The following is a 12,073-nucleotide window of genomic DNA, read 5'->3' on the forward strand; positions in this document are numbered from 1 at the left end:
TATTTTAACTATTGAATTAAGCAAGAATTAAGACAGATTCATTATTCTGGTTTATCCACTCTGGGTATCACTTATTTCTTATACATATGCAACAGGACTGTGGCTTCTCTCATACATACAGGATTTGTTAAATTCACATGCACTTTTCTCAGCATGTCTCATTATTTACTTGCACTTTACAAACTTTGGTCTTAAAAATGAACACTTACTTTAATAGTCAATATACAGAGGTGGCATTCTGGAGACTGAACATATTATCTGAATATAAAACAAAGAGCAGAAGAATATGAGTTCAACTAAGAACATGAGAATTGAGCAGAGCTCAGACTGTATTCTCCTCCTCTTACACTAGGTTAGATTTAAAGAGTTCAGGTACATGCATCAAAGGTGCTTTGAAAGTAAAAAATATACAAGAACCCCACTGACTCAGCAGAAGATAGTTTAGTAAAATGAATAGATGCTCATCAAGATTAGGAGGTTCTGAAAGCCTTAGTGAGTGATCAATGTGCCTGCTTCTCCAGGGCACAGTCATGCCAGCCAATTATGCCACGACATGTTTCATACTCCTTTCGGCATAAACGCTCGTAAAAAGGACTGGGAGAGTTAGTGCCTCAGAGTGCATGTCAACGGAAAATTTGGTGATCAGATGTTAGTCCTGCCTGTGTGAAGGGAATTTCAAACTTTTTTTTTTTTAAACATAATTTTGTGGTTTTGTGAATCTTTTCAATCAAGGAAGACAGTAAATCTAAAATAATATTAGTTAAGTATAGTAATGTTTGTGGACATATACCAGGCACTTATAAAATGTGTAACTTCCCACATCTGCATTTTCTGTATATGCATTACTACCCTACTACAATTAAAAAGAAGGATAAACTTTCTACCTTGAAGAATAATATGTAAAGTTCATTCCAGGAGCATTCAAGTCTCGTGTATGTTGCTATTGCTTTGGGACAGGTTAATGCAGCCTAGGCTGTTATCTAGCTGGCAACTGTACCCAGATACACACAGTGCTACTTCCTCAGGGCTGCCTTCTGCTGTGCACTTGCTGCTGCTTTAATGGGTAGGCAGAGGAGGAGCAACTGGGACTCCACATCTCTGACAGAACAGACACCCATTCCACATGGAGATGGAATCTGTATAAAGAACTTGGCATCTATGTTGTTCATGTTTATGGTTCAGTCGTAACCCACAGGAAGCACAGAGAAGAGATACATATGTATTTTTAAAATCTTTGAGAGGTTCATCAGCTACTTCATTGGTGGAGTTGACTTGAATCAGAATTTTGGAAAGTTTTGTTGTTATTAAAACTTTGTTGTTTTTAAAAACCCTCTGTTTAGGTCTTTTGGAAGGTGTTCTAGAACCTCATGTGATAAATACTAGCCTATGTAATCAATGCGTTTTGTTGTGATTCAGAGACCCTATGATAAAGGAATGGTTCTGTTTTCTCCCACATTACAAACTGCTTTGTCTAAAAGGTTGAATTTACTGTGTTGCTTAGCCATAATCTTGCGCCAGTCTTGTATCTTCTAGTATGCATTAACCCTCTAAATGACTGTTTGTGAGGCTTTTAAACAGGAACATAAAATGGGAGGGGAACAAAGTCATACAGTGAGCTGATCATGAAAGGAGAATTATTTACTGTGGGTTGAGCAATGTTTCACAATGTATTTTTGGTGCAACTGCTATTAGAATAGCAACCAAAGTATAAAGAAATATTAGCATAGGTTTTGTACAACAATATGAAAGTGAAAAGAAACTAAGACTGTAGGGAATGAAGTGCTTAGTCTGAGTGCACCATTTCAGTAGCTTTTAAACCTTTATTTTTTGACTAAGCTGTCTTAATGAAAGTCAAATTTGCTTTTCACCATTGAGCTAGATTACAACCAAATCTCCAGGCATACACAATAAAAACGGAACAACAACAGCAACAAAAAACCAAGCAAATACAAAAACCCCAAACCATCTTATATTTGTAGTGCTTTTTTTTTTTTTTTTCTCTAAAAGGAAGAATGTTTTTGATATTCAAGAAATGGAGATATTCAGGTATTCACCACCAAAAGATGGAGAAGAAAATACTGGAGATGTTCAAAACTGGAGAGGGCCCTGAGCAACTTGGTCTGTCTTTGAAGAAGGGGTTGAAAAAGGTGACTTTGAGAGGGCCCTTCCAGTCGGAATTAATCTCTGGCTGGTGATTCAGATGCATGTTGAATAAATATGTTATTTGTTGGTCATAAAAAGAGTAAGGTCAATGACCTGGTGCTGGTATAGGCTACGCTAGCAGGATTTCTCCTATTCCTATTAATATTGTTTAATGCTGGCATTACTGATGTAAGAATAAAGAAAATGTTATGAGAACCAGAGGCATTGAAATTAGACCTAGCCGCAATTCAGCAAAGCATTCAGGACAGTCTTGATGAACCTGTTTTAAAGTTCTGTTTAGCATGACATAAGTGTGTGCGTGACTGCTGGCCTGAGCAGAAATAGCCCATTGGTTAAAAAGCTTTTTCTAGTCTATTACACTTATCCAGATGTTTCTTGTTCTTGCACGGGAGCTATTAAATTTGCAACTGAGACTCCATGCACTCGCAGTAGATATTTAGTCTTTTTTTTTCTCTTATTTCTTTTGTCAAAATAAAATGCTAATTGTGTTTTTAAGCAACAGTTCCAGTAAATATTCATCCTCCCACTGGGAATCATACAAATGCATCATTAATTAAAAAGAAATCAGTTCTCCTAAATCCATTTTATGCTCAGGAAGTTGCTAATAGACAAAGCAGGAGAGGTGCCCTCTAGACTGTTTTAAGAACATTAGCACTTTACTGAAACCAATTAAAAAAAAAAAGTTTAAATCAATCTACTACAGATGGAGTAAAAAAAGGTTTTGCTTTGCTTTGTTGTTGTAAAAAGATTTTGCAAGCACAAGCCTTTTTTTAATTATTATTGCATAGATTACCAAACTCTTAAAGCCATCATAACTGGCCCACATAAACAGCTGAAGTAGAATTTTGTACCTTTCCTTGTGTTCCTGCTCTTTTGCTCTCTTTGTCATTCTGGAGGCCTACAATGGGTTAGTGAATAACGGAAATATCTTCTGGCACCATTCTACATTGCAGCTACTCAATATATACGCATGTAATTCTGCCTACTCCCATAGCACTGCATATAGCCTCAACATCCTATTTAACACCACACCAGTTGGTTTTAAAGTCTAAACTTTGAATAATGTTTTTTTTCTCTCTTTTTTCTTTTTTTTTTTTTTCTGATAAGCAAAGGGGAATAACATTTGTGGACTGCAAAATTTTGCACTGGAACAAATGTCCTTGTTCTGATTTATTTTCTTATATTTCTGAGGAGAACCTGTACTTTCTGGGGAGAACTATAAAGGAATTATGGAAACTAGTAGTCTTGGTTAAAACACACTGCAAAATGGAGTGCAGGATAGGGGACTGGCAACTTCAGTTCAGTTCAACACTCTGTTTAGCAGGCAGCTAGAAAGAGGAAGTATTCCCATTTTCCAAAACACTGAATCTTAGAGTGACAATGTCTATTTTATTTTCCCTAGGAGACAAAAAAAAAAAAGGGGGGGGAATGCAAAAAAATCCAAACACGCTCCAAATGCCAATTCTGCAAATCCCCCCAGCTCCAGAGTAGTAGATGATCTGCGAGCAAAATACATGTTTTATTAAACAACTTTTATACAACTTTTAGATATCTTCCTGTAACTTTTAGTATGACTGTCATCTTGCTTGGAAATTGCAGCAGCAAAACCAGAAGACTATTACTAGAGTATAACTAAGCCCCTACTATAGTGCTACATGTCAAAAAGATAAATTTTGCCCTAGTTTACAATTTTATGATTTAATCCATTCCTATTTAATAAGTATTTGTATAGATTCAGAAGCATTTGCTAGGGAAAGGCCAAAAGCTTGCAGAGCTCTGAGCTCAGAAGTAAAAAAGTTTTACTTCATATAAACATAGAATTTCAAATTATAGGGAAGGCAGAAAACCTGCAGAGAGTGCTGAGTTTATACAGCCTTGACAAACAACTAGATAGCTTCAACCTGAAAACACTGAAGCCTTGACTGTCTAATGAAAGAAAAGGAGGGAAGAAGAGATGTGGTTGTGATGTCCCAGCTGGGGATATTCACAAGAGCCACCTAGTACCTGGTGTCTCCCAGCACAGCATCTGCTTCTCACCCACAGAATAGACCTCTGGTCAGCAGGCTTTTTTAAAAATCGTTATATAAAACTGAAGTTTATATAGACTCAAAAGATTCCTAGTGAAATAGGTAGGATTTTTGCTGCTGACTCAGTTGGAACAGGATTTTCCTCCACAAATAGGTTTACTGAATGAGTTTGAGTGCAACAGTTCCACACTCTGGAGTTGTTTCCAACTTCCAGTGCCTAAAAGAAGCTTTGTAATGACTCGTTAAGATGTTTTAACTTGGAGCAGGGGTTCTGCTGTTTCATTTGTTAGCCATCAGTGCACACCTGCCTCCTGGTACCAGGCAGAAAACAGTCAGTAGCAGCCTTCCAGCAGGAGTCTCTCCCAGGACAGCTGGACCCAGCTTTATCCAGTCAAACCACTTTTTAATCCTGTTTCAGTACGTTAGTGGGGCAGAGATGAGGGAAGCATGATTGTGCCTTTCTTTGTTTGCCGGGCCTCTAGATTGGGCAGTGTCAGCAGTTAATGAGATTGTTGGTGCATGTGATAGCTATGGTTTTACATTTGAGATTAAGAAAGATACAGTATATTTGTATTTTTCTGAAGTAATGCTACTATTCACTGTAAAGGAAGTCTGTAAGATGGATATCAAAAATAACATTAATGAGCTACTAAAGCTAAAATTACAGGAACTTATGAAATTGGTTAAACATAAAAACCATTAAACTGTTTATTGAAGCTTCACAGATATACTGCAGCTAATGAGCATTTCTGCTATTTAAATAAGCCCAAATTGAACACACATTACATGGATACATAATTAGTCATGGCAGTCAAACACACACAGATTCACTTTTAAAGCTTTATTTGAGGAATCTTTTCCATTTGATTTGTTTTGTTAATTAAAATATTTTTCCTGTATTCACTTATATTTTAATATTGTTTTTGCAAGCGCTATAATATGCTGCTGCTTTTCCATTTGCGTTTATTTGCTCTGTGAGTATAGCAAATGCAGAATATATATTCAGAACTGTCCTTTTGTTTGGTGTTATTTGTGTTAGCATCACTTGATAGCATTAGAATAATTCAATTGTATGTTATCTTTCATACAGAAAGATCCTTTCAAATTATATGTAATATCTCATCAGGATATAGAGGAGAAGGCAGCAGAGCCACAGGATTGCACTTTGAATTCTCCAAGAGAAAAGCTATATTACTTTTTAAAGTTTAAAGAGTGTGAGGGTGCAGCCATTGCAAAGAAACACTTCTCCTTACCCCTTTCTCAAATCATGCACCAACAAAAACACAAAGCGTATTGCTTGCATATTGTTCAGTGTCAAGCAGCAATTCAGAGAACTGATAGTTGGGTTTGCCTCCTTACAAGCTCACATTTGGCTCCTAGATTCTCTCACACCTTGCAGGGGCAGAGAAGAAATTCCCACCCAAAGTTCTCCCCTCCATCCTGCAGGCAGTGTAGAAAGTGGTCCCTCTCGCATCTCAGTTGCCCCGGATACCAGATCCAAATTGTGAGGACATTAGGAACTCTTATATAAGACGCCTTTAAATCATGTCCTTATTTTTACTTAACCTAAATCTTGGAGCTTTTCAGAAAAACAGAAGGAAGTAGCTGCTGGATACTGTGTCAACCTTGCCACAAGGGAAATGTTCTTTCCTAGTTTTAAAAATACTGATCAGACAAATCCCCAGTCCCCGGGGAGGTGTTTCAAGCAGGGGTATGTGGGGCTTCTTTGCACTCAAAAAGCTTTGATATAATTATGTCCATGCAGCTATTTTAGCACAAAACGAGCTGAAGATGCATTTGAGAAATGCAACAGATCAAGGGTAACAGAAGTAATGCCTATTTTCCCCCATAGTTAAGGAATAAGGAGTCAGAACTCCTAGTTTTACATCATTTCCTGCGGAAAACTACACCTCAGATAGCATGTTGCCTCTAAAACCCTTACTGTTGTTCAGTGCTGCCTCAGAGAAGCAAGTCATCTATTCAAACCCTAGCACCAAACCCCGCAACACCAAGTTTTCATCTGTTTGGTTTTTTTTTTCTTTTCTGAACATGTCTTTACAAGCCGATATGTATTTAGCTTGCAAGAACTGTCAAGACCACATGCTGAGATGGTACCACTGCATGCAATAAGTTATCCCATGTATGACAAATATAAGATGATCAAAAGCTTTCTTGAAGTACAGACAGTCTGAGACATAAAGAGAAGGTTAACACTGATTTATAAATATTACTGAAATATAATAAAACTACTATCAGCACTTTCCTTTAAAAAAAAAATGAAGACAGAAAGAAAGAAAACCACTTATTTCCCAGACTGACAAATGTCTCACTCTGAAGGTTGTGTTTGGTGTGATCTTTCAATAATTTAAATATTTTAAGAGGAAACAATTTCATAACTTTTTAATTCTGCTACTAGGCAAATATTATTCTTGCCAAGTTAAGCTAAAACTGTATGTGGGGTAGGAAGGATTCTGCAAGCAATAGGTCTTGCATGTAGACTATATACTTCTGGTATGAAAACTTGCTTCCAGCTTAAAACTGTCTTATGTGATTCTGCATTCTGAACCGGTGGCAAAAAGAATACTTTGGATTTGAGTCCTATGGATATTTGTATATGCCAAGGGTGAGAAGGAGAGCATAGGTATGATAAGCAGGTGACAATGCGTCTTGCTCCCTATTTTATTATTTTGTCCCTGATTATGCACAGCTCTCTACTTTGAAATACACGTGTGATATTTGATTTAGAGGTGATGGGAGATACAGAACCCAGGAAGAAAATTCCATCATGATGATGTGCAGGAAAGATGTCTTTGAAGCTCTCTGTGTACTTGGGCTTGCATTGGGGCTATACTGTGAGTTTGCCCTTGTACTGGTGTGGGAGAAATTTTCTTGTCTTAAGCTAGGTTTCTCTTTTACATATATGACAGCACAACTACATCAGTTTAATTGACCTTGGCAATATGCATCTGCTAGCGGTATGTCCCTGAGGGACATTGCAATTTTAAGCTGTGTTTTATTGTAAAATCTTCAGTTCATGCAGACTTAAAGCTACACAAAAATAACTCATTTTGATATATGGCATCAATGTTTGCTGAATATATTTATTGAAAATTTTTCTAATGTCATGCATTTTTTGTCTGCATTGTTGTTAAGTACAGTATTAGTTCATGTGTAGAATGCCTATATATGCTGTTTTCTCACATGAAAAAATGAGAATATCTTAATGAGTGCTCTAAAAAAATTCAGAAATTGCAGCGAAAAATATGTAGAAAATATACTGTTTGTAAGCATTTCGTTTTTATTGCTTTTACTATTTTATTCTTAATATACAGAAGTTTCAAAATGACTTACTTTCAGAATGTTCTTAGCTTAGATAACAATTCAGAATGTTTCTCACTTTATTGAAATTTATCTTTTTTTCAGAAAAAAAAAAATATCTTTAAAATCAACACACTTTGTCAAAGCCAAAGCTTTCATAGCATAACATTTCCTGGTGGGGAAAATGTCCCATCTGAAATTTTAAAATCAGATTTAATAATGACCTGTGAAAAAGTAGCAGAGTATCATTTCTGTTGAGAGCATTAATAAATGTGACAAGTAAATTTTTGGAAGTCTAAATGAATTTCTAGAAATTGCAAACATTCTTTTTTTTGTTTGTTTTTAAACCTCAAAAATTGCATGCAGTATATTAAGTTGCACAGGAGTATTTATGTTTGCTTTTCAGGTGAAAAGCATGTTGATGTGGAAAGTGCAGTACAAAGCTCTGTGTGAATGGAAAGGGGGAAAATCTATTTTTCCTTTGTTAGTGTTGTTCCTTAATAGGATTTTCAGAAGTGCTGGATTTTTTTTTTTTCCCCAAGAGATAAATAACGCCAGTGAGAAAGACTTTGTGAGTCCCAGCTTCTGGGATACAGTTTGTTTTGAGGTTAGTGACCAAAAGAACATTAAAAGCAATTATTTCTTGTATGAAGTCAGTCACTTCTTGTGAATCTTGTCTCTGTTTATTTTGTACACGTCTGGCAATGCAGACACAAAGGTTTATTTTTCTGATGTTACCAAAGAACAATTCCATAGAACAGATGATGTTCTTCTGTCCAAATCCTGTTAATAACTACATACCTTCATTAGCTCAACCAAAATGTTTGTATATAGAATAGGATTTTTCAGGTCTATTGTAAATTCACATTTAAGTAATTGAAAAAAAAATAGGTCTTGGAATTGATCTACTAATTGTTATTAGTATATATTTGAGAGATTTAGGCAACACTTTTTTCTTTCGTTTATTAACATATTTGTCCTTCTCTTTAATTGCAGTCATAGAGGCCATGGCACCTATCAAGTTTAACAGATGGGGTCTTCCTGAAGTAGATCCGGAAACTATGCAAACAAGTGAACCCTGGGTTTTTGCAGGGGGTGACGTCGGTGGTCTTGCTAACACTACAGTGGAATCAGTAAATGATGGAAAACAAGCCTCCTGGTACATGCACAGATACATACAGGTAATTCTTTAAAAGTGTTTTTCCAGTTTCTATCTGCTTTCAGATACCTTCATTGTGATTGCTAAAATGTCTTCTTAGAAGAAAAAAAGAAAAGAAAAAAAGATTAAATATGCAAGTTTTGAGTAGCTAACACCTAGATTGTCTTGATTTGTACATTTCAGATTCATTCAACTTGGGTCACATACTTGATTTTGGGGAGTTGAACCCAGCTTTTTTATATTATCTTAGCATTAAAATCCAGGCAACATTTTCTTTGCCCCCAGCTCTGAATTCCACTCAAAGGTAGTAATCTTTCCTGCACAATACACAGTGTAAGCAGAAATCCTGGTTCGGGGTAACTGGGGAAAAAGAAGTGAGCCCATCAATTTTAAAAAGTAGAACTACTTAATCCTACATAAAGAAAAAATTAATACTGTCAATGTTGATACCTGGGGAAGACATTTTTAGTATTTTTAGAGTGCAAGTGTACTAACAGTTTACAGATCACTCAGATTATCTACACCAGAATCAAAGTGTGCTTTGATGAGGCTGATGAAGTGGATGCATGAGCCAGACAAAAAATAAGCACTGAATTCAAAGAGGAAAATAATGCGAAGGAGGATTTATCTAAGAAATGGGAATTTAAGAGGTACAGACTTGAAAAATCTGGTAACTGCATGTTCCTTGTTGGTGCTTTTTCTATGTTGCTGAGCACCTCTGCTTGCCCTACCTTTTGTAGTTAAAGAAAGAACACAAAGTCTAGAGGAGCTGCAGAGGAACCTTCAGAGACGAGACACAGCCTGTGTGTGGAGAACCAGCTGACAAAGAGTGTGTTCATAGTGCAAGGAACTTTTTAGAAACATGGTACATGATTCATTCTCCCACAGAAAGAGATTTGAACAACTGAAGTTGGGACTGTAACAGCTCGATGTCTTTCTCCCCCATCCATCTGCTCAAAGCCTCTCTGATTGCATGTTTGTGCAATTTCATGCTGTTGGGGTCTGATTTCACTTCCTAAAAATACTTCAACTGAAAGCTTGTTGTTAGTATCTGTGCATATTTTTTCTCACTTGTTCTAAAGCAGTGTTTGTGTCCTGCCTTCTTAGACCCTATGAAAATGCTGAGTGTGAAACATCTTTAAACCTTGACCTGCTTGCTTAATTTCTCAGTGCACAGTGAATTTGGGTAACTGTGATAGGGGAGAGGGGTATCTCCTCCTTTTTTTTTTTTTTTCCTTCCTCCTTAGCCTCTATAAATACACACATCACTTTAAAAACCCTCCTTTTACATGTTGCTTCCTCCTCAAAGCTTACATTGTTTTTTCTCTGGAATGTATTGAATACTTTGGAAGAAATCTGAATAGTCATGGCTTGAGAATTAGAATTTTAAAGCAAGCAGGCTTGTGATATTAGAGCATTTCCGTTACCCTTTGCAGGTTTCAAGGCAGTTTATTCGACCTTACAGTCTCCCCAGGAAGCTAATGGGAAAGCCTTACAGCAATCTTCACAGGAAAGTTTCCAAATGTCAAGTGTCACCTTTCCAGCTGTTAGATGAATGGGTAGCTCAAGGGCATTTATTTGGATGTTCAGCCCTTGTAAAATCTGGTTGCTGTGGTGGAGAGCACTGTAATTTTGCAATTGACTTTGTTTTTGGAACAGGTAGAAAAGTTAGACAGTAGAAGAGGGTTTGTATTTTAAAGTTGTTGTTTAGGTGAGAATTGTGTTACCTGTGTGTGTGTATGCATGCCTTTTGCGTATGTATGCTTGTTCCACTACCCTGTATTGTGAAAACTTCCAATATCAGATGAAGAAACACCCTTACAAAGTCCCTACTTTTCTGTCTACTGTGAGATTCTATGACAAGTAACCTTCTTGTGATGAGTGTCTGAATTGACATATTTAAAATACATTGATAGGTTTTAAATACGTTGATTCCTTTTATCCATTTGCATTTTAGTTACAGAAAGAGGTAGCCATTTCCAGAATCACCAACTCTCTCAGCACCAGGTTCTGTAAATAATGCGGACAGTCTTTAGCAAAATAAAAATATGCTGTAAGATTTCTCAACCAACCCAAGACCATGTCAAAGACTGAAACTCAAAAACACTGCCCCAACTACTTTCTGAATGCCCGATTTGAATGCCATGCTCCTGCTACGCCAACCTACTCCAGACAAAAGGCTAAGCAAACAGATGGGCCTGATATGTGCCCTGAAACTCCAACCATTTCAAGCTTTGGCACATGGTCAAGTGAAGCATGAGATCCAGACTCACGGACTCTCCAGCAGAAATGCCTTATGTTCAAAACTGGGAATTATTTACAGAAGCTTCATGGCAGCTCTAACCCTGGAAACCTTCCATCATTAGTTGCCTAAATATCTCCTGCCTCTTAACATTTTCCTCACACTCTGCTAAGCACAGGTTCATCTCAAAAATTGTTGCCTGCAGGTGTGTATCGGGCTGGTTTGTATAAACACAACCAGTCAAAACCTAACCAAGGGCACCTGCATTAGAACCTGTTTGAAAATACAATCGCCTTTGAACAGTTCTTTACATGTCAGTAGAAATCCAAATAGAATCAGCCCAATTCATGCAACTATATACTATCCACAACATTTCTTGGGGATTCAGCCTTTTTTGTTATGCCATGAATGATGTAAATGTTTAGTTAAATTAGTCTTGGTGATTTATTTTGTTTGGGGATTGCAGAGGCCTTACTTTTGTCCAACAGTGACTTTATAATCCTGGGCAGAAGCAATATAGGCTGCTGTTCTATTCTGTGTCTCAGTTACTGTGCATTTCTTTTTGGTCAGTGAATGGGATTTAATAATACAATAGTTATATTCAGAGTAATTCACAATTATCGCAGGACTAACTTCTAATTTTCTATGCCTGTCTTGAGAGCAAAGTTGACTTCCTAGACCAGGAAGATGCCAGCCTTTATACTTTACTCCTGCTCTATTCACACACTTAGCAGTGGAGCATTTTCCCATATCTGGCTGTCAAGCTGACATCTTATTCTCACTAAAATCCCTCTAATAAAGTGACTATTCCTCTCTTTTTTGCAGTCTTTTTTTTTTTTTTTTTTTTTAAATTTAAATCTTTTTGTCTGTTTGCTTATTGTGATCAAAATGTAACCGTGTACTTAAAGAATAGATGGCTGGATCACAACCGATATAAATTTCGCTTCACTAAGGCAAGCTGTTCAGTATGAATTTTGAGCACATTACTGTGCAACTTGGAACCAGTGTTGTGTATTTATTATAATTTCTCTTTATGCTGTCAAAAAATACATGAACTTTGTATCTGGAGAGTATAGTTGTTGATTCTTTTTTGAAGATTGACCATTCTCATATGTTCCTTGGACATGCATGAATGTACGTTATTTCATAATCAATACCAGAGAC

The 12,073-nt window shown here is 36.7% G+C and overlaps 1 protein-coding gene across 7 annotated transcripts in view; it reads left to right on the forward strand.

Moving 5' to 3' along the window:
* The window catches only part of DPYD (dihydropyrimidine dehydrogenase), a 352,451-nt gene that overhangs the window by 171,649 nt on the left and 168,729 nt on the right, over nucleotides 1-12,073 (forward strand). For all 7 annotated transcript variants that reach the window (XM_080603522.1, XM_080603523.1, XM_080603524.1 and 4 more), the window contains one exon: nucleotides 8,505-8,689. In XM_080603522.1, coding sequence (XP_080459648.1) covers nucleotides 8,505-8,689 — 185 coding nt within the window. The remainder of the gene's footprint in view (nucleotides 1-8,504; nucleotides 8,690-12,073) is intronic.

This window comes from Anser brachyrhynchus (genome assembly GCF_964034855.1).
Source record: "Anser brachyrhynchus genome assembly, chromosome: 8".
Taxonomy (NCBI): domain Eukaryota; kingdom Metazoa; phylum Chordata; class Aves; order Anseriformes; family Anatidae; genus Anser; species Anser brachyrhynchus.